Source organism: Filicampus tigris, chromosome 13, assembly GCF_054856515.1.
Source record: "Filicampus tigris isolate MCC_2025a chromosome 13, RoL_Ftig_1.0, whole genome shotgun sequence".
In the NCBI taxonomy this organism is placed as follows: Eukaryota; Metazoa; Chordata; class Actinopteri; order Syngnathiformes; family Syngnathidae; genus Filicampus; species Filicampus tigris.
In genome coordinates, this window is record NC_141229.1 from 1643659 (window position 1) to 1670584 (window position 26926).

The 26926-nt window shown below is 44.2% G+C and overlaps 1 protein-coding gene across 8 annotated transcripts in view; it reads left to right on the plus strand.

Moving 5' to 3' along the window:
- The first annotated feature begins 254 nt into the window (after window positions 1-254).
- The window catches only part of mark3a (MAP/microtubule affinity-regulating kinase 3a), a 29629-nt gene continuing 2957 nt past the window's right edge, over window positions 255-26926 (plus strand). Inside the window, exons 1-18 of one of the 8 annotated variants that reach the window (XM_086050402.1) lie at window positions 255-852; window positions 5141-5329; window positions 5849-5902; window positions 8626-8674; window positions 10014-10079; window positions 12344-12414; window positions 13684-13740; window positions 15020-15256; window positions 15314-15433; window positions 16497-16596; window positions 19070-19182; window positions 19256-19403; window positions 19830-20047; window positions 21103-21206; window positions 21396-21530; window positions 22382-22651; window positions 23648-23674; window positions 25861-25905. In XM_086050402.1, the coding sequence (XP_085906528.1) occupies window positions 802-852; window positions 5141-5329; window positions 5849-5902; window positions 8626-8674; window positions 10014-10079; window positions 12344-12414; window positions 13684-13740; window positions 15020-15256; window positions 15314-15433; window positions 16497-16596; window positions 19070-19182; window positions 19256-19403; window positions 19830-20047; window positions 21103-21206; window positions 21396-21530; window positions 22382-22651; window positions 23648-23674; window positions 25861-25905 (2054 nt within the window). In that variant the 5' untranslated portion in view covers window positions 255-801. Of the gene's footprint in view, window positions 853-3006; window positions 3202-5140; window positions 5330-5848; window positions 5903-8625; window positions 8675-10013; window positions 10080-12343; window positions 12415-13683; window positions 13741-15019; window positions 15257-15313; window positions 15434-16496; window positions 16597-19069; window positions 19183-19255; window positions 19404-19829; window positions 20048-21102; window positions 21207-21395; window positions 21531-22381; window positions 22652-23647; window positions 23675-25860; window positions 25906-26926 lie in introns of those variants that run through there. The other 7 variants (XM_086050403.1, XM_086050405.1, XM_086050404.1 and 4 more) reach the window with 7 other exon arrangements.

Sequence of the window (26926 nt, forward strand, 5' to 3'; positions counted from 1 at the left end):
TGTATACATACATATATATATATATATATATATATATATATATATATATATATATATACATACATACATACATACATACATATATATATATATATATATACATATATACATATTTTAGAACTCTGCTTTGAAAACGAAAATAGCTGTTTTCTACATCAAAAATAATTTAGATGGAGAGTCAAATAAAGTTTTTGGGTGTAAATAATTATTATTGCACATTGTGTCGAGTAGTGCCGGTCAGTTCCGGTGTTTACGAAAGCTGCTTTGTCGGAGCCCGGGAGAGGTCCTTGAACGCCTCGTAATCCAGCCCAGCCGCCGAGCCCTTGTAGCCATTTTGGTCGCACCTAAATCGTCCCACCGAGCTGCTCGTCTACTTTGGGCCGCCCGCGATGGACCGAACCGAGCCGACGCCGAGGATTTACACCGGCAAACTCGTTTGAATCCCGCCAGCCCGACCACACACCGCCGCTGCCGCCTGACATTGGAGGCTATGGCTCGTCTCTGCTAGGCGGACTTGAGAGCGAAAAAAAAAACCGGGGCGGTTTTTTTTTTTTTTTTTTTTTGGGAAGTGGTGGCCGAGCAGCGCCTCCGTCAACGTTGGCCGAGTTCGCTTCGCCCCGACGGGCCCCTGGACGACAGGCACGGCTAGCATTTACATCATTTGCTCCTTGTTAGCCACTCCGAAGTGTTGCTTCCCCACCCGGTCGGAGATCCATGCGACTGTGCCCCCCTTCCGCCGCCGCGGGATCCAACGAGGTGTCACCGGATAGCGGGCTACTTGCCGTCGCCTGAAACCTCATCATGTCCGCCAAAAGCCCTTTGCCCACCGTCAACGAGAAGGCCAGTGAGAGTGTGAGTAGCCGTTTGTGATGTGAGGAGCTCTTTGCACACAATTTGCTGCGTTTAACGGACACTTCGTAAACAAATCAGCGTCCCCTTCGGCCTCCCCTAAGTGCCCCTCAACCCCTGTTTGGTGTGAACTCGCTTCGCGTGTTTTTTGTTGTTGTTGTCACAGTTGTACTGGTGGTGTTGCCGGTGTCAAGTTTTGGTGCGCTCGTTGCTTATTTGAGACGCGCTGAGAGCACTTTAGGCCTCAGCTGAACACAACTACAGGACACTACTTTGCCTGTTGGCTTGGCACAAGGCAGGGAGATTGTGTTCCGGCTTGCGATTGGCTAAGCGGGCTGTCAATCAGGGGCCTCGGCCACTCAGATTCGGAAGACGAACGTCTGAGTCCCACCTTCTCGTGACCAACCGAAAGCACCCAGCCTGACTCACTGTTAAAAACAAGCGCGACGTAATCGCACGCACTTCCGACGTCGCTTGTCAGAATAAAGCGCTGGGTTTTGATTACAAGTATACTGTACTCTTCTTTTTACAGTGTTTGTTTTCAAATGATATTAAAAAAAAATACACACAACTGGTAACTCAAATATGTAATATATCAACAAGTAAATGAAGCAGTCTATTTTCTGGACCGCAGGGTCACATGTTTAAGTCAGGTGTGGCTCATTAAGAATATAACAGAATTTGTCGCTTTTTATCAACTTTATATAAACCTTTTAGACATGCATTGGAGCTGCAACTACTGATGATTTTAATATCGGTTATTCGGTTCATTAAAAAAAAAAAAAAATCACAGAGTTCAATTTTCCTTTTTAATTTCCATCCCTTTCCTTAAAAAAAAACCCAGACTATTTCAAACTGGAGGTGCAGAAAACATATTTATATACATATATTGATCACGATTCCGTTACTGGTTTGGTCGGTTATATGTCAGAAAATGGGCAACGTGGAGGAGCAGCAGCTCGACTCAGAGTCCCTCCCGGATGACCGAGCTTCTCACCCCATTTCTAAGGGAGAGCCCGGACACCCTGCGGAGGAACCCCATTTCGGCCGCCTGTATCCAGGATTTTGTTCTTTCACGACCCACAGCTCTGACCGTAGGTGAGGCTAGGACCGTAGATTGACCAGTAAATGGAGAGCTTTGCCTTTCGGCTCAGCTCCTTCTTCACCACGACAGACCCCAAGATACTTGAACTCCTCCACTTGGGGCAGAATCTCATCCCCAACCTGGAGAGGGCACTCCACGAATGACACGGTCGAATGCCTTCTCCAAGTGCACAAAGCACATGTGAAGGATTTGGAATTTAACAAGGTCTTCCGACGTTTCTTCGGATATCGAAATGGTATGCAATTAATTTGGCAATCAATAACTTGTCTATTAATCAATTAAATTGTTGCCACTCTAATAGCAGCTAACCTCAAAACAGGTTTGTAATCAAGAAGTAAAAAAAAAAAAAAAAAAAGAAGAAATTAGCAGGGGATAGCCTAAGATATTAAATCCGCATTGGGCAGCCTTGTCGTCTTTCCACGTGCTGGTAGAGTGACAGTGCGGTGTGTCGTCACAGTCGCGAGACGCAGCCAACAACAAACACTTGATGAGGCCAACAGGCGCTCAAATGTCACTCACCTGTGTCGCGTCTTGGAAGATCAGACGTGCTTTGTTCGCAAGAACTCTCCCCGTTTTCACCTGAGCGGTACCCGCTCCGAGATCTAAAACCAGCCATAAATGAGCTCAATTTTCAGACCCTCTCTTATCCTAACGCTTGAAATAAATTCCTGGGATTCAATGGCTGGACTGTGAAAAGACATCAAAATGTCTTTGGGATTGAATGAGTTAAAATGAAATTAGATGCACTTCCGTTTGAAGTTGAAGGAAGTTTGCAACGTGGAGTTCCTGATACAGGAAGGTTCCAATCCAATCCTGTTTCTATTCACGCTGTGATACGTTCAAATATAATAATTAGAAAATACATTAGAGGTATAAAATGAGGCCAGCGAGGGATGATTTTCATCCAAAAAGAAAAAGACCGACTCCCCTGGAAAAATAATTTGGCCGGGATGACTGTCAGTCAAAGTCACGCTTTTGTTCTGAAAGGGCATCTTCCCGCCGCAGTAGGCAGCCTGTCACTGGTTTGCTGCACACAGACGCTGCCCCCCGACCCCCACCCCACCAGTTAGTTTCCTTCCTCCCTACCTCCCTCCTTCCTGCCCTGGCCTCCGCTTGTTATCAGTGGAGAAGTTGCGAGCGGCGTTGAGGGAGTCGGCGGCGGTCGCGGACGTCAGGTCATCGTCAGGCGGCCGTTTTCCTGCGGCGACATGACTGGCTCGCAGGCGAACAGGAGGCAGTGCAGCCTCGTGAGTAAAAAAAAAATAAATATATACTCCGGTCAGGTGGAAATGTCGCCTAAAATGATGTTTGTAGGGTTTTTTTTTTTTTTTTTGTGGGTGGATGGGGGGCTCGAATCCGACATTCTCTGAAGTTTCCCGCCATGAGCGAACAACGTGACGTTGTCATATTTAAGCCTAGAAATATCTGCGGTTGAGTAGGTGACGACCTGGTTGCCCCTCGTTTGGGCGCTGGGCTCCAATTGACTTTGTGACGTTTTGACTGCAACTGTGGGCTCAAATCTTTCTTTCGGTTCCTTCAACCCTGGAACTTGCAACTTTTGGATTACTGCTAGGCAGCAAGGAACTGTTGTCTGAATTGCGTTCCGGGGCCAAAAGGACGACTATGTTAAGAGGCTTAGTACTTCTTTTGGCCCGAAAAGAAAAATCATAGAAACTACATGTTGGGACACGTTGCCTGAGGCCACCCACAAAGTTACTAGTTCAGGGCTTAAGTTCCAGCAGTGCCAAGACTATAAATGTATTTTTGAGGAAATATCAGAGTTAAAAGAAGAACCTGCTCTCAGGGACTGTCAAAAGCTTGAGGAACCTTTGGAACGGGGTCTGCATCTGAAACTGGGGTCATGAATCTTTTTACCCTGGAACTAGGACCTCCAGACAAACTATGTGTTTGGACTGAGGAACTATTATCTAGATGTAGTTCTGGAGTCATTTATCACAGGCAAAAGGGGACCATGTAAGGGGGTTGTACTTCTTTGGATTGATCTGATTGGTTGACACATTTGCACCTTTTGTTCTTGATCCTTGTCGTCTCTGGAACGACCATGTTAATTAAGCGCTGCAGGCTCCAGGCCTCTCATGGTCCGCCAAAAGTTCCGTGTTGTGGGGTAAACTTCCTGCAGTGCAAAGCCCCTTCACGGTAGTTTTGGAGTAATCGTTTTCAGCCAGCACGGTGAGGAAACGGGTTCTGGACGCGCCTCGTGTCTGATGCTGACTGACCTCGATCCGGTTTTTACCCCGTCAACCCTGGTTGCTTTTGAAAAGGACAGCAGTACAAAAAAAAAAAAAAAATCAATGTGTGGTGAGAAGCACAGCCAGAAACCAAGTTCACATGACCGCTCAGACACGCAAGCACACTAATCAGGTCGACATCCAAACGCTTCATTTCTCACACAAGCTCACTTGTGTTGCGTGCGCCGTTTGTCTCTGCTACTTTTGTTCGAGTAGGTTCACTCACTTTTCACCTAAATGCACACTTGGAGTGAAATTGACAATTTTGGGGTCAAACGGTTGCCGTCATGGAGCCGGGCGAGTTGCCCTTCAAAATAAAATTCAACCTTTTCTTCAAATTGTTCCATAGTTGCCAGAATTGAAAAGTGCACATCACAATTGCGCAAGATTACATTTTGCTACTTGTTTGCTACTTGTTACTTGTTTTTTGTGTTTTTACTTCCAAGTTTTGTGACTATATTTCGAGTCACCCGTGCCAGAATGTAAATAAATGGTATACAGATTGACAAAATAATTGTTTAATGACAACTACAAACGACATTGGTCAACAGCAAATTTTTCATCAGAGATGCCTTTATGTGTCCCGTAATGTATTTTTGACGCTGATGCAAAAATAAATAAATAAATGAAAAATCAGGTTTTTGAGATATTTCCATTTTTTGTTTTTGGGGTTTGGCAGATTTTACCATGCGTTGTCATTGATAGTTATGATGTATTCCAGGAAAATTCCACTAAACTTAACCCTTCATTGACCATGACCAAGGTTTTCTTCACTTGAAATAACATTTTCTGTGGAGTTCCTAAATGGTATATTATATTCTTTCCACCGTTAACTTGCACCAAGTTCCACAGAAATAATAGAAATGAAAATCATGTGGGTTTTTTTTTGTTTTTTTTGTTTTTTTTGGGGAATGACGTGTTCGCTCCCTCCCCGCAGCACACGTCCTCTCACGGCAACGGCCGACAGGAAGTCAGCAGCTCGCGCTCGTCTCGCTCGGGCGTGCGCTCGCGCAGCTCCGAGGAGCCGCAGCAGCCGCACGTGGGCAACTACCGCCTGCTCAAGACCATCGGCAAGGGCAACTTCGCCAAGGTCAAGTTGGCTCGCCACATCCTCACCGGCAGAGAGGTAAGCGCCAACGTCGCCACGTCCTTCTTTAGCCTCCGAAAAAACAACAAAAGTAACGTTAGCCTCATAGCATAAATGCTGAAGTCATTTCTAACTATTCAGTTCTTCAAAAGACGCTGATTAAGAAAAATGCAAATATGCAAATCTGTGAGTGTCTAATTTACAAGTTTACAGGGGTCAACTGTGTTAGTGAAATAATAATGTAACTGAATAAATATTGGCATGAACAAAAATCATATTACAACTATTTTTTTTCAACTGTACGTATGACTGCGCTAGCTCATTTTTTGTTTAAAAAAAAAAAAAAATCCACCCTGAGCACCAAACTTCTAATATAAATCAGATGAAAATGTCTCCAAGTCATCTGCCCGACTGCCTACTGACGATTGTCATGAAATCGTCACCGCGGCAACCGCAACTTGTTCCGCCTGAGGTTGTCGCGCGTGGCCTTTTGTTTTGTTTTTTGTTCTCACGCGCGACATCATTTTTTCCCCTTTGTTGTTGTTGTCTGCGGCACAGGTGGCCATTAAAATCATCGACAAGACGCAGCTGAACCCCAACAGTCTTCAGAAGGTGAGGAGATGACAGAAAGAGGGAGGGGCTTTTCTTTCTAGCCACGCCTCCACTCATTGGCATCCATCTTGTGGGGGGGGGGGGCTTTTATATCGCTACGCGTATTCACTCGATTGATTATTTCCCGATACCGCCGGTATTTTAGATTACTGCCAACTACGGGCGAGGGGGATTTACTCCGCGTCAGATTTTTATTTATTTTTTGCCTTAAATGGGAAGTCAACCCAAACATTTTTTTTTCCAAGAATATGTTCTATGCAAGCCCACTAGTTGAAACAAGGCATTCTAATGAAGATTGCGTTTGTGGAATAAGAGTTAATCCACTCGTTTTTAGCCTTCTCCGGGTGCGGCCATTTTGTCACTTTTGTCGACTGAAAATGGCATCACAACTATTCATGGCTCAGGTAACGACCAATCATGGCTCAGCTTCAGAAAACAGGTCAGCCATCATTGGTCATTACAAAAGAGCCCTGAGCAGTTGTGGCGTCATTTTCAGTCGAGAGAAGACAAAATGGCCGCCCCTAGAGATGGCTAAAAACGCGTGGATTAACTCTTATTCCACGAACGCAATCTTGATTAGAATGCCGTTTTTCAACTAGTGGGCCTGCTGGGAACATATTCTTGAAAAAAAAAAAAATGTTTCGGTTGATTTTCCCTTTTTTAAGTATTCGAATCAGGTCTGTATCGGCCTTCTGGTATCGGTACTCGCCCATCCTTAATATTTTGTATTCATGTGTTTATGGTCACTTTAGGGTTGTCTTTATAGATGTGTGGTGAAATTGTGTTTATGGTCACTCTGTTTGTCTTCATGTGTTTATGGTCACTGTACTTGTTTTCATGGTCACTTTGCATTTGTCTGCATGTATTTACGGTCACTTTGTATTGGTCTTTGTGTGTTTGATATCATGTTTTGATTGTCCAAATGGATGTATGGTCACTTTGTGTTTGTCCTTTTGCATTTATGGTCACTTTGCATTTGTAGTCATGTATTTACGGTCACAGTGTGGGTGGTGCCAGAGCAAAAGCACTTTTGGAAAACAAACTATCGTTCTGTATGGTTTTACTTGTCGTCATTCAATTACAGTCACATTGTGCTGGTCTTCATAAGTTTATGGTCACATTGTTTGTCTTGTTGAGTTTAGGCTCATCTTGTGTTTGTATTTATGGTTGCTTTTGTTTAATTTTTTGATGTCAGGCAAACTGGTGACGATATCATGAGGCTTTTGTCTCTCAAGTGTTTTTGTTTGCCGGGACGGTTGGATGCTATCGAACATATCTTAGCTTGCATCTCCGTTGGCCTGTTTAAAAAAAAAAAAAAGTTTGCGCTGCTGGTGACAGTGACCATGCTGCGGCCCCGCCCCCTCTGGTGGCCTCCCCTTCCCCCTCGGCCGGCCCGGCGGTGGTTTTCCATCGGTTTTTCCAAAGTGCCATTGATTTGTAACCATTTGTGTTGCAGAGGCTCCCAAAAAAAAAAGCACAGAGTCATGACGGCGGAGCTTGCACATGCACATGAAAACGTTAGGACGCTTGATTTTTCCTTCCGTGTTTATTTTAAGAAATCGGCGGCGTCTTGAAAGACTTAAAAAGGTGAAATTACTCTCATGCAAAGCTATAAATACGCACAAGTTATCTCCCCCCAACCCATCGTGGCTCATTGTGCCGACGAAGGGTTCACAAAGCCCCGGAGAGACCAGCGTCACCACGGATTGAAGCCGTGCGCTAATCCCGCGGATTGGACCTTTTGTTCACATCTGCTGCGTTCCGGATGCGCCAGCAAACATGACCCGGCAGAGCAAGATGAGTCACAATGACCCCGTATGTCACAAATGATCAAAAAAGACGCCAGGTGCGGAAGTACGTGGTGGCCATGCGTGTCACTTGAAATCCTGAAAATGGCGGCACGCCTTCACCGCACTTATTTGCCATCTGATCCCTTTCTGTTAGGCCACGGCACCGCGAGAAAAAGCAGTCAAAAAAGACGGCTAGGATGGGTAGTGCACCATTAGAGCTGGTCTATGAATCGATATTTTCATTGTGATTTCAATTTTGGCTTCTGTCGATCGTAACGTTTTTATAATCGAAGAAAAACGATGAATGTGCAGAACGACCCATTGTGTTTACAAATTCAAATAGTTGTTAGTAATAGTTGAATAAATCCAAAGTTTGGAGGTCATTCAATAATCGTGATTTCAATCTCAATCACAAATAATCGTGATTATTCTTTTTTTTCCATAATCGTCCAGCCTTTAGGCGAGATTGCTGATGGCTTCCCTGTTTTGTGCGGTAAACAATTGGAGGATGTCCTGTCGGGTGCAGAGTGGTTGTCTTATCACCTGGCTTTTCAGATGTGGCTTCCGAACCCCTGGGCAAAATTTGACACCCTTGTCCCGGGCTTTCCTCCTTTCCCCCGCGCGCACACAAGCGGGATTAAAATCAGCAACTAGAGTCATGCTAATCCTGAAAACACATTTGCGTCAGAGATCAGATGTACACTCATGTTACTTTGTCATGGGGGGGATAAATTCCACACCCACCCACCATCATATAGAGGCCAAAAAAAAAAATACTTTTTTTTTTTTTTTTGTAGTTTTACTCTCCCATGTGCATTTAAATGTGCATTTTTAAGCTTCATCAAATGTTCATCTTAATTAACTTGTGTTTATTGATTAGATTAGTTTTTCTTCATCATGTAGTTATGCTTACGTTGGTTGTTTGCTTTTCAGCTCTTCAGAGAAGTCCGAATAATGAAGATCTTGAATCATCCCAACATTGGTAAGTGTACTTCTTACATTTGCATGTACAGTTACAGTATGTCCTTTTTTTCTACACTTCAATGAAACATGTTTTTGCACTTCAAAAAGAAAAAAAGAAACGAAAGAAAATATGGTCCGAAGTGACACCATAGGGTGCTCTGCCATTATAATCAGCGGGATGATAATTCGAGTAAATAAAACCTGACGAATATGGATTTAAAAAAAAAAAAAAAAAGTAATTTTTTTTTTTTTAGGATGATGCTGACATTTAGTAGAATAAAATTACAATAACTGATTAACCGACCGATTAATTAAATAAATAAATAAAAAACTGTATATAATGAACACACATGGGCCGATTATCGATTGGACATTTTACCGTGGTTTTAAAAAGTGAAGGTTTCACTAAGCGCCAATACTGGTTGTTCCCGATAATGAGATTTTTTTCTTTTTTGGAGGGGACACCTAAGCACAATATTATTGGCTGCTTGCAGAGCTGAGTAAATTGGCTCCAATTTATTTTTCCAACTTCTCGGTGAGCAGTTACTCACTGAGAAAGGAGGGAGCAAGACAAAACACTGCAAACATGGATGCCTTTTTGCCCTGTGCGTTGTCCTTAAAAAAAAAAAAAAATGTTTTAATTGTGACAGCATGTACAAGGACAACATGAGTAGGCCACAGGTGTGTTTGAAAAATAGCTCACCAGTGACGGGACACTGTGACTTACTAAGAAGTCATCAAACAGAAGCAGGTGCACATTTATTTATTTAATCTTAACATGGTACACATTGCTTGTCTACCAAATAAAATTAAAAATTGAATAGTCTTCATGGCGGGGGTTGTTTTTATTTATTTAAATATTTTTTAAAAAGTCATTTTGGATCTATAATTTCAATACCATGATACCGCAATATTATTGCGTTGGACTCTTTTATATGACTGTCCTTTTAGCATTTGTTTAATTTTACAACAGAGAAAATCATCAGCCATTTAAAAAATTTTTGATTTATTTTATGGGGTGGGATAGTTGTATAAACATCGTTATGTTATGTTATAATGTGTTAAAAATAAAAGCTATCGGCAAAATAGCTGTTTTTGAAAGAGCCTATATCGGCAGATTAATCATTCGGGCCCGAATAGTAAACACTCCAAACATTTTTTTTTCTCTCTCTCTCTCTCTCTCTCTCTCTCTCTCTCTCTCTCTCTCTGCTTGCTCGTCTTCCATCCCACCCTCAGTCTATTTTTAGCTCGTCTCGCACTCGTTCATATCCGCGCGCGCTCACGCATGCACGCGCTCTCGCACACACTTAAACTATCCGCCCTTGACGTGTTTTGCGTGTTGTTGTGCGTCCTGGCAGTCAAGCTGTTTGAGGTGATCGAGACGGAGAGGACACTCTACCTGGTCATGGAGTACGCCAGCGGAGGTGAGCGCACGCCTCCTCCAAAACCCTTTTTGGCTCCGACCTGGTTCACAAAGATCAAAACACTTTTCATCAAAGGTTGCCCTTGTTGGTCGGTTGAAGACGCTCACACAAAAAAAAAACAAAAAAAAAAAACCATTGGAGTGTCGGGTCTAAACACTTCGGAAAAGGGCTTTGAAGATCACTCGAATACATTTACCAAAGGTTTTAAGCTATAGTTGATGAAAAAGAGCAAAATAACAACAAGTAAAATTGGAAAACATTTTCGTTAGTAAAATCAAAACGAGTCTACTTTTTAAAAGAATGAAAACGGACTGAAACTATCTAAGAGTAATTATACCGTGACGTGTATAATGTCCTTTGTTTTTGTCTTTATTCAATTTTATGCACAAGCTTTCAGTGTTTATTTTGTTTTTGTTTTGGTACTATTGTACAGCCGTACAGCAAAAGGAAGGTCAAGCAGTCATACGGGATTTATACTTTACTTTATTACACAATACTTAGTGTGATCTTTTTTTCCCCCCTTAATCTTGCATAAAGTGGGGCTGAACTTTTTTGAATTTTTCAAACTTGATGCCCCCTGTAACAACCGCAATCATCCACTATCGGCAGCGCCGCCGTAAGACAATCAATTTAGCTGTACGTTTCATGCAGGAAAGCAAAGGACGGACAGAAATAAAATGTGTTACTCTTTATTTATTCAATCGTTGAGACGCAAGTTGTAATGTCTGCCGGCCGGTACTTGTCCATTTTGGAAATGGAACGATTTTACCTGATGCGTGTGTATAATCTCACTTTTCTGTGTGATGTGGTTTCATATTTACAAATAACATTTATTAAAAAAAATAAAATAAAATATATATATATATATATATATATATATATATCATATCATCCAATTGGAATCTATTCATTACTATGTTTCGAAATGTAAAAAAATGTATATGTATGTCTATGCAAGCTCGAAATTGTTTCCCAAATTCCCGTGGAAGTCTTTGCAATCCTGTCAGCTTTTAGCGAGCGCCCATCTTCAGACTCCTTCCCTCATCCCATGCGGCGTCACACTCGCGCTATCGATTAGCGGCAAAGGTCGCGCCGGGCAGACGGAATGTGATTATCTCCCGAGACGAGCGCGCGCTCTGATCGCATTACTCGGAAGTCAAGTCAATAGGCGCATTCTGTCCGTTTGGACTTGGAACGCCGGCTCCTCTGTGGCATTGCAATGAGATGATTTTACCCCATTCAGACTACCGGTAGTCTGTACCACCCCGAGTTGCTTGTCGCGCACCCTCGGAAGTCGACGAGTGCCCTCGCAGGTCGAGGGTGAGGAGACGTGTGTGTATATACAGTGGAGATAGAAAGTCTACGCACCTCTGTTCGAATGCCAGGTTTTTGCGATTAAAAAAATAAATACATGAGAATAATAATTTCCAAACTTCTCCCCCTATTAACATCACCTGTAACTTGTACAACTCAATTACGGAGGGGAATCTTTTCGAAAGGGAAAGTAAAACTAAATAGAGGTAATGTGGTTGCATAAGTGTGCACGCCCGCCAGTAGTTTGGTATGTGGCTTTGTTTGTAATAGGGCTGTAACAAACAACTATTTTAGTAATAGATTAATCTGGCGGTGTATAATTTCTTTTTATGAATCAGATAAAAACATGTAAATGTCCTTTTCTTGTGCAGGAACAAATTATGGTCAATTTACTGGTTTGGTCTGTAAAATTGTTGGAAAAAAATGTTGATCATTCTTTGCAAATTTGTGTCTTCTTTTTGATCCTCAGTCAGGTTTCCTGGAGGACTGCAGAAATAGTAGAATGTTTACTGATGAGAGGCTAAAATTCCAGGAATTTGGGCAATTTTGAGCTCAGAAACAATCTCGAAATGATTCATCAATGATGAAAAGAGTGAAAATGAATGTGTTAATCCGTGAGTTGGCAATTAATTGTTGCACCTGTAGTTCAGATTAACCAATCACTTTCAAACTTGTGTTAAATGGGAGTCAGCACGCATCTGCCACCATTAGAAAAAAAAATGCCTCTGGTTGTTCTAGTTGGCTTTTTGACAAATAAATGTATTTGTGATGGATGTATTTTGGAAGTCAGTTGGCTGATGTTTGTCAGCAGCAGCTTGTGCCCTTAGGAGCAGCTCCATGTGCGGCAAAATGGGCCGGAAGCGCACACATGGGGCAAACAGCTGCTGCCATCTTGTCCTCACCGCTCTTTCCTGTCTGCTGCTGCTGCTTCTTCTTCTTCCTCCTTGTAGGAGAGGTCTTCGACTACCTGGTAGCACATGGGAGAATGAAGGAAAAAGAGGCCAGAGCTAAATTTAGACAGGTACGCCCGCACGTCTTCTGCTTTTTGCCCCTCTGCGCTACACGGGCGCCGCTGTCCGAACGCCAGTTGCCAGTTAAGGTCAGGCGACGTCTTAACGAGGCCGCCGCCCGTCACCCAAGTAAACGGCACCAACTCGTGCTTTTAAAGACAAAATATGTGTTTGTTGCCGCGTTGTATGGAAGCGTATTGCTGCCGCGCTCAGTTTCACGAACGAGATACCCTCCGCGTTTTAATGTGATAAATTGGATTTCTGCATTTGCTAAAACAAAAAGTTTTTCTGATTCAGGTCACTGGAAGGATTTGAGTATATGTATCTTCTTTTTTTTTCTTTTTTTTTTTTTACTGTATTATAGAAAAGCTGCGTTATGTTCTAGTAACTTTATTTATTAGACACAAAAACGACTCCGCCAATGGCCTGAACAAGAAGCAATTGCTTCGTTTTCTTTTGCCCAATGCGGACGTTGCTCTTATCACGTTTTAACATGATGATTTATCTCGTTAAAACGTGAATTGTATCGTACTGGACTTTCCCCGAGTACTCAATGGAATAATCGATTCATTTGTCATAGCCCTATGTTGCCTTAAAACTACTCTGACAAGTTATGCTAAGAGTTACTTGAGTAACTAATGGCGCAAATATTACCCACCTCTGAAAAAACTGTTTTAAAAAAAAAAAATAGTGCTGTCAAGTGATTACATTTTTTTAAACTAATTAATCGCGAAATTTTCCATAATTGATCATGATTAATCGCGTTTTCAACTCCAATTTTCTACGAAGCTTGTAACAGATATTTACTTGAGTCAAATCTTGGAATTAATGCGGGGGAAAAAAACGTATATTTCGATTCAAAGACTGTTCTAATCGCTTGTTTTGAACCTCGAATACGATTCTTTTCCTGTAAAATACAACTCTTGAACGATACGCCAAAGACGTACAGCTAATATGGTATTTGAATTTGGCTTTGCAAAGTGCGCAAATTATTTTGGACTTCTCCTATGAGCCGCCGAGCAACTCTTGAAAGTAAAACGACGTAAAAGTCGGTCTTTGTGCCGGAGACTCTCCTCGGACGTTTGGCTGCCACAGGTAGTAAATACAACTCAGTTAACTGTTCATTTTTTGTAACGCTTTGTAAAATGTAAATTAATCTCTAAAGTTAACGCTTTCACTTTTGCAGCTCTAAAAAAAACACAACAAAAACTGAATGTGACTCAGGAAAAAAAAAATGATGACAGCACTACTTTAAATGGCTCGTTTTCTTCCTGTTGCAGATTGTGTCGGCGGTGCAGTACTGCCACCAGAAGCACATCGTCCACAGAGACCTCAAGGTGAGCACGCACGCACGCACGCACGCACGCACGCACGCACGCAGCAGAGAATCTCTCCAAAGGTTGAGCAACCAGTTTTTCCAGGAATGATCTGCAAGCCCTGATCTTCATCAGCGGAGTTCAAATAAGCAAAACGTCTCCGCCTCGGAGGCTGTCTGACTGACGTCGCTCGGAAAATGTCAGAGTGGAGGACGCGCGCTCTCAAATTTTTGTTGTCGTTTTGTATCAATATTGATGCGTCAACCCCCTCAATGAATGATCCATGAGGCCGGAGACGTGCGCGGCTCGCCTCGCCGCGCGTTGACATCGAACGCCGGGTTTCCCGAGGCCTCCCAGGACGCGATGCGCCTCCTCCGCGCGGCGGATGACTTGGCCGCTCTTTTGGTTCTTCTTCTGCCCTCAGCATCACAGCCATCAGATTATATCAGCGAGTCAGTCGCGCGTTGAACTCGTTTGCGCAGTGGCGTCGGGATATGTGGCGGCGCGGCACACTCGGTTGCCGCTTTGACCTTTAGTTTGGGTGCGGGACTTTCATAAAAACTAGACATCACTGTCTGACTTTCATAAGAAGAAGACGTCACCGCCACTATTTAAGTTCCGTGGCCATATCCTGGCCCGTTTTGACTACAATATCAAAATGTACATTTTGACTGTATTCGTTGTACATTCTGTTGTCGTGTTCATCCTCCGTTTCTTAAGATGCTCTGAAAGGCACACGTGAGCATGTGGAGTTTTTTTTTTTTCCTTTCCCAAAATACGTTGTAGGTAAAGTTTTCAGAGGTAAATTTTTTAACAATGCATTTTTTTTAATTTGCATATGACATCTGTAATTGCCTTTTAAAAAAATTTTACATTAAAAAAAAAAAAAAAAAGTATACATCCATAATTGTCTTTGAATCCAGACCTCCACCAAGGTCAAACCCCCCCCAAAAAGGTTGATCCAACTTCCACTCCGGTACTGTAGATGGCGCTGTTGTGCACTAAAAAGTGGACACAACATTTTTTTTTAAAAAGTACATTTTGGCCACTTTTGTATTTTTCGCATACTGTTCACCTCGGCAGAGGTCACGGTGCTCAGTTTCATCGGCCGTCATTGAAAATGTCAAATGAATTGAACACCATGTCATTTTTTGATCTTGTTTCAAAGATTTTGCCCGGGCCATCTATGAGCAGCAAGAGGGGCAAAAATATTAGGAACAGCCCTCAGAAGGATGCAGTGTTCTTGTCCAAGCACAACGATGAATATATATACCCTAATGCTGTGGCCTTTCGTCTCCAGGCGGAGAACCTGCTGCTGGACGCCGACATGAACATCAAGATCGCCGACTTCGGCTTCAGCAACGAGTTCACGCTGGGAAACAAGCTGGACACCTTCTGCGGCTCGCCGCCGTACGCCGCGCCCGAACTCTTCCAGGGCAAGAAGTACGACGGGCCCGAGGTGGACGTCTGGAGTCTGGGCGTCATCCTCTACACGCTCGTCAGCGGCTCGCTGCCCTTCGACGGCCAGAACCTCAAGGTGAGACGTCGCGGCCGAACGGGAGGAAAATGGCGCTGACCCGCCCGACCTCCGCAGGAGCTTCGCGAGCGCGTGCTGCGAGGGAAGTACCGCATCCCCTTCTACATGTCCACCGACTGCGAGAACCTCCTCAAGCGCTTCCTGGTGCTCAACCCGGCCAAGCGCGGCACTCTCGAGGTGAGCGAGGACGCCCGAATCGCGAATACGCCTTGTCGCTTTCAAGCTCCAATTGTTTCCCGACGTCGCCTTTCTGTGCCTGCGTCCCGTGGCGCCGTGATGGCGTCTCACTGGAGGGGGAAAAAAACTACTATCAAGAATAAAGTCCAAATTCAAGTCGGAATTGAATGCGAAAAAGTCATGTTAGAGCAACTAATTGCTCTTCCGATAACCGTTCGCTACTCCTTATAAAATGCTCGCTTTTTCTTTTTCGCACTGAAACTGGCTTTGTTATACCACTTAGTTCCCCCCAAAATACAAATTTCATACAATTGTATTCTCATATTGTTCTTTTTTGTTAAAAGTACATTTGGCTGTATTTTCCAAAAATTGATATGTATTGTTGTGACTGTAAGGTTTTTTTTTTTTTTTTTTTTTTGTTTTTTTTAAACTACATTTTGGTCTAAAAAAAAATTAGACTAGACTGTCCTGAATACGTTTTACTTTGAAAATGTCTCCCTTTCTTCATAAATGTAATTCGCATAACGTTAGTAGTGTTTTCTCAAAATCACAGCTACAAAAAAAATGTTCTTGAGATTACATGTTTATTCTCGTAAAGGTTTTTTTTTTCTATTGATTGTGTACGTGACACTGTACGTGTGCGTGTTTGAGAAAAGATGAAACATTTCTAGCAGCCATGACACAAAAGTCTTGAAATATTCAAACTTGTTTATGTTGTTTATATCTTATTACATTTATTTTAAGGAGTATTTGAGAACAACGACATTATTATGTTGTTTTTTTTTTTCTTCTTTTGGTTAACGTAAAAGCCGACAAGTGTCGTCCACGGATGTTTTCCCGACTGGAGCGTGGCGGTCGCGCATCAGGCCACAGTGCGGTTCGCGAGCAGGATCGATGATAATTAGTTGTTCTCCTGGCTGATTAAAATCTCCCCGAGACATTGATTGTATCGGCGGAACACCAAAACAAACAACGTGGACGTCAACTGGGACAACAGGACACGTTTGGGATTGTTATGCGTTGTCCAAAATCTAAAACTATTTTGACCGTCTGTCTGATGCAGCAAATCATGAAGGATCGATGGATCAATGCTGGATTCGAAGACGACGAGCTGAAGCCTTACGTCGAGCCGGAGCTGGACATCACTGATCAGAAGAGAATAGGTACAGCCAAAAATGTCAAATACTCGTACAAAATCATTTGAGCCAAACCAGAATGGCTGACTTTCTGTGTCCTTAGGGACGTGGGTTCTTGAGGTGTTTTTATGTTGCTCTCCTCATGATCGATGCGCCTACCAAATTTCATATTTCATATAAGTCAAACTGCTTCTGGGGCTGAATTAAAAAAAAAAAAAAAATTCTCAGGTGCACTAATGAACCAGTGGTGAGACAATTTGGAGAGTAACGAAAATGGCAGACTTCCTGTTTCTTTTTGAGTGAGGCTTCCTGAGACTTTTTTTGTGGCTCTGCTCATGATAGACATGCCTACCAAATTCCACCTTTGCGGGCTGAATTTTGAAAGTCTCCATGAGGAGTCTGTCTTTGAAGGGACAGAATTAACAGACTTTCTGCATTCCTGGATTTTTATTTATTTTTTTTTTTTTTTTTTTTAACTTTTTGGGGGGGGCGGGGTCTACTCATGATAGACATGCCTTACCTAATTTCAAGCTGCCAAGTCCAACTGGATCCAGGCTACTACTTTACACATCCTTGCGGGGGCTAAAAGTCGCCTTAAAAAGCTCTGAAACAGTTAGAAACTTGTGTCGGTGAAGATCTTCCGCCGATCTTGCTGTTGCGTAAGAAGTGTTTTGCGTGAAGTGTCGTTTGGTGGCCTGGGGCTCTCGCTCTCTCTCGCTCTCTCGCTCTCTCGCTCGCGCCTTGTCGTTATTCCAGCGGCCAAGAAGAAACGTGACGATGAATAAGTAAACACAAGCTGTTGCCGGCGAGAGGCGGCGAGCTTCCCCGGCCCCCCCCGCCCCTCACCCCAATGTCGTGTCCTGGATAAGGGCTTACTGATGGAAGGAGGTGGGGGTGGGGGGACCCGGCCCCGCGGTGGTCTTGCGTAACAGCAGCTGGGCGAGGAGCGCCTTAACAACATGGATTGCGTAGAGGAATCCCTCCCCTCCCCTCTCAATAATGCATGTAGAGCATCGCTGGGGTTCGACATCCTGCCCACTGGAGGCACGTGGACAAAATGGTGGGCCATCGCACCATTTTGACAAAAGTATTGGGCCACATAGCCGACAGATTCCACCATCACGTCAATGCAAGTATTTTCAGTAAGCCATCGGTACTACCCAAGAACGCGGAACAAAAACACCAACAAATGCTTTATTTAAAATAAATTATTTGTCGAATCAACAATTTTACTAATAGGTTTTTAAAATAGAATTGTATAAAATAATTCAAAAACACCGAATTGAAATGATAAAAATGCAATGCATCAATGCATTCATTTTTTGTCTGCTCTACGAATGACCCCTACAAACCCACAAATTGAAAACTATTAATCTCAAAACATTAAGAGGGTTTAGACATTTTTTCGTTAAAATAATCCTTTGGTTAATTGAATTTATTTGTGTACCTACAGTCATTGAAAAAGGATTGAATTTATTGTAAATAACTTAAGAAATATGTGTCGATTATGCAAATGCATTTAAAATATTAAATACAATTATGTAAAAAAATAACTATCAGAACTAATTAACAAAGAAGTTCAGCTTCTCAACATGAATTATTCTCCAATTTCTGTCCTTCAGGAAAGCAGACTGATTATCTTGTGTATAAATTATAAAAGGATTACTTTGAATTATATTTCACTCTTTTTTTTATTTATACATTTTCAATTTTCTGTTCCTGATTGAATTGACTCAACAACTTGAAGAATCTCAAGCCTAGAATTTGCAATTAGTCATGAACAAAAAAAAAGTGTCTTTGATATAATATTGTGGTCGGACGGCTCTGTTTGATGCCGAGCCGCTCAAACGGGAAAAACGAGTGCATGCGTGAGTCACGGTGACTCCTCCACGCCAAACTCTTCTGCCGCATGTTTCAGCCCTTCGTCAACCCAAACACATTTTGTTTTCCAGAATATGATCTATGCAAGCCCACTCGTTGAAACATGGCATTCTGATAAGTATTGCGTTTGTGGAATAAGACTTAATCCACTCGTTTTTAGCCATCTCAGGGGGCGGCCATTTTGTCGCTTCTGTCGACTGAAATTGACATCGCAACTGCTCAGGGCTCAGGTAACGACCAATCACGGCTCATCTGTTTTCTGAAGCTGAGCCGTGATTGGTCGTTACCTGAGCAATTGTGACAAAGTGGCCGCCCCCTCAGATGGATTAACTCTTATTCCACAAACGCAATATTCATCAGAATGCCGTGTTTCCCCTAGCGGGGCTGCATTTCTTGTATAGAAACGTTTGGGGTTGACTTCCTATTTAAGAATTAATCAGATGCTTTCAAAGATTTATCTTACTCTCTGAGTCATATTATGGGGAAAAAAGTATTACCAGAACATTTCAACAAGGGGGGGGGGGAAATAACACCTGCCTAAATCCTGTTTGAGCATTTTGGTCAAACAAGAAAAAAGCTGGCAAAGTTGACCGCCGGCAATTTTGTGCGTGTTGCGCAGATGTGATGGTGGGCATGGGCTACAACCTGGACGAGATCCAGGAGTCTCTGGCCAAGATGAAGTACGACGAGATCACCGCCGCCTACCTGCTGCTGGGCAGGAAGGCCTCCGAGGTAAGCGCCCCAAATGGCTGTCCCTTTTGACCTCCCACCCGCTTGACCTCCGACCCCACCCCCCCCCCCCCAGCCCGAGCCCGGCGAGTCGGCGTCCAGCAGCAACCTGTCGCTGGCCAAGATCAGACCCAACAGCGAGCTCAACGGCCAGTCGCCCTCGCACCCCAAAGCCCAGCGGAGCGCGTCGTCCAACCACAAGCAGCGGCGCTACAGCGAGCAAGGTCGGCACTCAAAATGAGCAAAAACCCGGCCTCACTTCGCCAAGTCAAAATCAATCACCAATATATTCTGACACGGCAAGTGCCGCTGTGTTGGAGTTGCTCAAAATGATGTCCTTGCGCACTCTGTCCACTAGATGGACCAAGTTAAATACTAAAAGGCAAAGTATTGTAAAGCAGTCAAATGTTCTGGTTAATTCATATCTGTTGTTAGAAGCACTAAAGAAGTTATTTTATTTATCATATATTTTAAATGAATCAGTTACTGGATTTTTTTTTTTTTTTGTTGCCGGTGTTTCAAATGTCAGAATGAGCATAGCCCTTGAAAAATCCTCATCAGTTGTGCCCTAATAATGTATCCCTCCATTTGTTACTTTGCTTTTTTACAAGGCCATTTTGTGCAATTCTAAGTCTCCATTCCTTCTCCAGTGGGCCAGAACGCAACAGGCGGCACGGCCCATCCCAAGCGCAGTCAGACCGCCGCCGTGGACAACGGGAAGGACGACGGCGGCGGCGTCCAGCTGCGCAAATCGGGAGCACCGGGGAGCCGCGGCGCGCCGCCCGCCAGCCCGCTGCTCGGCAACGCCAACAACCCCAACAAGGCCGACATACCCGACCGCAGGAAAGCCGGCGCCGCCGGGCACACTGTGAGTGGACGCGGGCTCATCATCGTGTCACTCAAGGCGTCGTGAATGCTCGTTCGCATCGGCTTAAACTCTCACCGGACACTTCTTGAACAACACTCAATATCGTATCGTCGCCGTCGGGCGGAATCCCAGCACCTCCAAAAATCGCCAAGTTTGTTCAACCGTTACCATTGTATTGTCGAAGAGCGCAAGCCGTTTGCAACGCTTGATATTGGTCAAAACTCGTGGAAAGAACAGACGCACCTGTGGAATGACAAATGGTTTGTGAAAGAAAGTTATCAAGTTGTGACGTAGGCTTCGGCCCGTCGCAGCGATATCATAATCGGATACAAAAATGTGACGGACATTTTCCAAGAGAAGTCATCATTTTCCACCAAAAAAAGATCAATTTTACAAGAGTGTCAAAATTCATTTTACATGTAAAAATATCCAAATAAATAGCGACAAGAAAAACATTGACCGATACTTCTTACTATAATTTAAAGTTTGAATTTCACCCCCAGGAAATATATTTGTGAAAAAAAGTCAATTTTCAATTTCTTTTTATGAAAATTGTCATTTTACAGGGGAAGGGGGAAAAAAATTCAATTTTATGAGAAAAAGTCCAAATTTTACAAGTAGGAATTCTGACAGAGAAGTTTACCACAGTTTACCAAAAATTACCATCATTCTTTTGTCATTTTATGTAATCTTACGTATAATTTGATAAGAATTTCAAAAATTGTAAGTGAAAAAAAAAAAAAAATTGTACATTTAGGTTAAGAAGTTGTCGTTTTTGGGAAAAATAGAGGAATATAAGTGGGGAATAATTACGGTAAACCACTAAAAGTGTGCCACACATAAAGAGACGGTCGAAACAATCAAATGAAATCATTTTTGCTGAGGGCTGAATTCTGTCATGGTTGAATCACAAGAGCTAGCGCAGGTGTACCTAACAAGGTGTCCAGTGAGTGATCTCGAGCTCCGAAAGTTTGACCCAACGCATTCAGCGTGCGCTTCGATGCGTGCTTGTGGGCGTCGACTTGCCAGTCACGTGACTCACCTTTCCCCGGCAGAGCAACGCGGCGTCGGCAGGGATGACGCGCCGGAACACGTACGTGTGCAGCGACCGCAACAACGCCGACCGGCTCTCCGTCATTCCCAACGGGAAGGAGAACAGGTGAGTGCGCCCACTTTGATTTTGCCGCCCTTGGCTTTTTTCGGCTTTGCCGTGTGTCGGAATCACCCTTTCTTTTCTGTCGACACCGTCTTCTTGCGTTGGCTTTCTTCTCACGATCTTGTGTTTGATTTCTGTCCGTGTCGGGGGGGGGGGGGGCTTGCATGGGGGGGGGCCACCGCGGGCGGTCAGCACGAGCTCAGTTGCCCGCGCCGCCAGCCCCTCGCCCTCCCTGAGGTGCCCGGCGGCCGGTCCCTTGTACGCTTGCCAGGCGGGCTGGGCCACGCTGCCGCACTCCTACTACGCGCTGGACTACTGCTCGGCCAAGTAAGGCGACAGGATGGGGGGTGGGGGGGGTGAGCCCCCCCCCCGACCCCCACGAGTGCCACCCGTCTTGCCTCCTGCTGTCAGCCCCTCGCCAACCCGCACGTCAAACCGCTAAAAGCGCCCGCTTCCTTTCCCACAGCCCGCTCGTCAGACCACAAGCTGGAATGACGTGTCGCTTCATCACCACGCTGATATTTCAACAGCCACACCATGTCCATCAGATCAAAAGTCGCAATTTTACGAGAGACTTGTAAAAATGTGCACTTTTACATAACAATTTCTCATTTTAAATGGTAAAACAAAAAGGTTTAAATTCACTCAAAATGTCAATTTCTGAGGAAAAAAGGAATTTTCATTATTCATTATTTTTCATTTGGAACTTTCCATTCTTGTCCTGATCTTTCCTTCATCCTTCCTCTGCCATCAACTCTGTCAAATATTGTCATGTATTTATTTTATTTGACTCTTTTGAAATCCATCCAGAAGAAAGTCAAAAAGTTTACGAGAGGAAAAATGCCAATATATGAGAAAAGTCTTAAATTAGCATTAAAAATGTCAGAATTTGACAAGTCTGAATTTTATGCTGAAAATGTTGGATGTTTTTTTATTTTTTTATTTTTCTTTCCCTAATTTTAAGTGAAGAAAAAAATGATCATTTTCCCAAAAGTATGATGAATTTGGCTAGTAAACGGACAAAGTTTTTGATAATTTGGCTTATGTATTTTGGGTAACCGCTTTTGTTTTTGAAGGTTTTCTTTTATTTATTTATTTATATATTTATTGATTGATTTGCAAGCCTGCGGCCACGTGCTTGAGAATGCCATCTGACCTTGCGTGTGCGCCCCCCCCAGCGTGTCGGTGTCTCCGGGCGGCCAGCGCAACCCGGTGGCGTCCACGCACAGCGTGGCCAACGCGGCCACGCCCGAGCGCCTGCGCTTCCCCCGCGGCACGGCCAGCCGCAGCACCTTCCACGGCGGGCAGCTGCGCGACCGCCGCACCGCCACCTACAACGGGCCGCCCGCCTCGCCCACCCTCTCGCACGACGCCTCGCCGCTCTCGCAGGCGCGCAGCCGCGCCACCAGCAACCTCTTCTCCAAGCTCACCTCCAAGCTCACGCGCAGGTAAGACAAAGCTTTGCCGCCTTCTTTTGTTCTCCTCGAGCGAGCCAATCGGCGCGATGATTCTTTGTCATGTGACGGACAAAGTGGGTTGCCGGCCGCTGCCTGCCTGTCTGCTCGCGGACCCAAAAATAAATGAAAAATGACACTTTGGTCCAGATTTAGCGGTTAGCTTAGCACAGTTAGCGCTCAGATGGGCCTCGTTTGGTTGTATGAACTTTCGGCTGGACATCTTTCATTTATTTATGTTATTTGCCTCTTTTACTGCGTCGAGCCGAATGAATCGATGAATTTCACGTTCTAACTTGAAACTTAACTCAAGCCATTTTGTCCTGTACTGTCGACTGAGATTGACGTCACAATGCGTTAGGTCTCAGCGTGCAAACATCGCGTCTCCCGTTTTCGGGGTTCGGTCGCGTGACGTTTGCAATGCGAGCCCGAATTTGACATCCGTTTTAGGACAGGACAAAGTGGCAGATGATTGAAGACATATTTGGCTTCTCACAGTCCAGCCATTGCATCCCAGGAATTTATTTATATTTTTTTCAAGCGCTATGCTAAAAGAGGGTCTGAAAATGTCTGGTACTGAATGAGTTTAGAAAAAAAAAGGGGTGGTGTCTGCTTAATTCTTATTTCACAAACGGGATATTAATCAAAAAAGTAAAAGTACAAAAGTAAAAATGAAGAAAGTGACTCAACGTTGGCTTGAGGGAAATGTTTGCAAGGTGGACACAAAAGGGCAGCATGGAGACGAGACAAAATGGCTTCCGAAGCAGCAGGCAGGTCAGCCGCAGTTGTGTGCCGTCAAGCCTTCTTCTTCTTCTCCTCCTCCTCCTCCTTCTTCTTCTTCTTCTTCTTCGTGTAGACTTCTGCTGCCGCCGTGCGTGCGTTTGTGCGCTCTTGTTGTTTTGCTCCTGCTGCTGCCCCCAAACGTCCGATGGGACACGGTTTGACACTTGTCTCTCTCTCTGGTTCTTCTTGTGTGTGGTTCTGTTGTAGAAACATGTCGTTCAGGTTTACCAAAAGGTAGGACCAGTTCTGCCTGCGCTGTCGCACCCCCGCTGGCACGCCACTAACACGCCGCCCGGCTGCAACACACACACACACACACACACACACACACACACGCTACATGCTAGTTGCACAATTTTGACAAAAAAGTAGTTGTGCGCATGACTTTTGATTTTTGGCCACTTGACTTTTGGTGTTGGATTTAGAGGCGAGCAATATGGACCAAATTCTATTTTTTTACGATTTAACGCTTTATCCTGAGGTAAGAGTTTTCCTTCAAATGTACATCAAAATGAATAGCAATTTTCCGCAACCTTGTCTACGTATTCTTTGTTTGATATCGACCACACCATAAAATGCATCAAAGATTCATGAAAATAAAATAAAACAAACATCTAGCGGCCACATCAATTCCATTTAAAATATCTGGCAGCGCAACTTCTTTACGGCATGCAATGAAGGGCGAAGAATGAGCATAAATATTCAAGTATGCCTAGCAGATATCCAATTAAAGTATTACAACGCGAAAGGGAAGAACTCGGTAGCAGGAACGTTAGCCAGCCAGTCAGTTAAAAAATCCAGCCGAAGCAGAAAACCTGGCACACAAAATACCGCAAATTGCACGTACGCAATGTCGGCAAGTGTGTAAATGTTATTAGAAATGAAAGTTATTAAATGAATGTAGAAAGATGCCGTTCCCCATTGACGACAACTTTCTCTCGAAACAGGAATGGAACAAAGTAGTCAAAGCGGCCACAAGAGGGCGCAAAAAAAACCAGCAGTCCCGCGAGGGAAATCTCGTATCGGCGATGTTTGTCACGTTATCGTGCAGTTGGACATTGTACTGGAATGTGTGCAAACGTTTGGCCACTTCTAATCACACGTCAGAGTTCCAGAATTCTGACATTTTTTCACCTTGACTTTCGGAGGACCCCAAAGGCACTTTATGCTTAATAATTAGTTGAGGAATATTCCAAACAAGAAATGGGTAAAGCACGCACTAAAAATAGACCACATTTGATGTCTGACAAGTATGCGCCGTAGTATATTTGCATCATATTTGATAGTTACGTATTTAACACTCAAAAGTATTTTTGTTTTTCAGATAATAAAATAAAAAATGACACGGACCCTGTATATTCGAGATTAAGCATACGCCGATTCACCTATTCGTGGCTTTTTTTAATATTTAGATACTTTTTTTTTTTTTGCAGCCTACAGTCATTTCTCCCGGGAACTGCTTGTTGACAGTTATTCACACTTTTCATTTATTAAATATACAATTTTGCCAATTTTTTTTTCCCACGCCAATTATAATGAGCGTCATTGTGATCGGGCTCAGTGGCTATCCTTGGCTAATAGCGGCGATCCGCTGTACGCGTGTGCTCGTGTGTGTGTGTGTGTGTGTTTTTTGCTACTATTGTCGTGCTGGTGCATGCAGGCAGGGGGCGCCGCCTGCCGCCACTGTCATGCTTTGTTGTTTCTTTTCCAAGTAACCACAGACACCGGTACGACGTTCACGCGCCACCGTTTGCCTTGCCGTCATTTAAAAGCAAACGACAAATCCAAAGTGGGCGGGGCGCCAAACGCGGGGCAGGAAGTTGGGTGTCGCGTTGCCATGGTTACCCGGGCGTGACACCCATCGAGAACCGAGAATCTCCTGCAAAAGTGAAGGGATCATCTCGGTTGGGTTTGTTTCGGGCAAATGGCTGAAAATCATCACTGGCCTTGCTCTGCCCCCTGGTGGCCAAGTGGAGTACAAGCTTCGTCTTCTCTCCTCCTTTTGTTGTTGTTGATAGTTTTGGGCGAGTCGTCGGGGCTGGAGGAAAGATACAAGACAAACATCAGTGAATTTTTGACAGACAGTCTTTAGAATTGCCATGAAAATAAAAAAAATCAAAATGTGAGTAAGAGGGAATCGAAGCAAGTGTGTGGTCGATCGTTTGTCTGGAAGTCGCCGCTAGCGGTTAGCAGGTTTTGGTCTCCAGCATTGTTACCGGCTCAGTGGAAAAGAAGCATAGTGCAAGGACTCGCTTGTTGAACATTTTTCTCTTGTTGTGAGGCTCTTGGAGCTTTTTTTATTTTTTATTTATTTTTTTCTTGTGTCGTTTGAACACGAGTGAGGCATCACGATCCACATCCTCTTCTTGTTCTTTGTCTTCTTCTTCCTCGTCATCTTCGTCCTCTCACGCGTCCGTCAGAGTCTCCACAGAGTTTGAGAGAAACGGGAGACTCGGAGGCTCAAGGTGAGCGTACTCGGTCAACCCACGGGGGGGGTTGGGGGGGGGGGGGGGGGTTGGGGGTTGGGGGGGAAACCCAACAACTTCCCGTCGAGTGACGCCAGCCGCTTTCGCTCCGCCACGACGCAAATAGTGGCGCATCGGGAGTGGAGCGGCCGAGCCGCCATCACAGCTTTGCATGATGTGTGTGTGTGAAAGGGCCTAATAGGTAAAATACCGGACAATTGCTTTCATCACAATGGGGCAGGAAAAGGAAGGATTTGGGTATGAAAACTTGAATCCCCGGCCCTCGGTCCTGATTTCACACAGCCGCCGCCTCGCAACGCCAAAAGCCGAAAATTCGGCGCCCCACCTCACTGCCCGATTCTCTCGTAGCTTTCACGCAGTTTCCGCAAAATGGCGGCGTTGGTCATAACGGAGTTTTACACGCTCCCTGGCAAATGGGAAATATTAACGGGACCGTGTGCAACTAAGACTGCGACAATAATCCGATTACCAAAAAAGTCACAGCAAAATCTCTGCTTAGAAACTTTGCGGGGAAAATTTTCCACACGGACGAATGTTACTGCACACGCCCGCCCGCCGCACTCTGCGCACCAATCATTTGGTGCAATGCCGGCGAGCCAGGAGGAAAAATCAGATATTCAGTCATTTTCAAAATATGTAATAAAAGAATGTTTTTTTCCCTTAATGCTCACAACAACAAAGAAATGAATTACAGGCAGGACAGTTTTACAAGATTGCCGTTTCAGGAGAAAATAAGAATGTCTTGCCGTTTAATCTGCAAAACTTCGGCCGATTAATGATTGTTTTGAGAAGGGCTAAGATCATCTGAGAAAATCGACGGACCGATTAATCGGTTGGGCCTACTTAGAATGAAGATAATGTGACATTGATGTCAGCTAGTTGCATGTAGCCGACCACTGCATTCGAACGTCCCCGCGAGTGGGCAAGTAAGGGACACAACCTGAGCTCACAGCAGATAACGCTTTCATTCTGACACCCACGTCACTCACCGGGTCAGGCC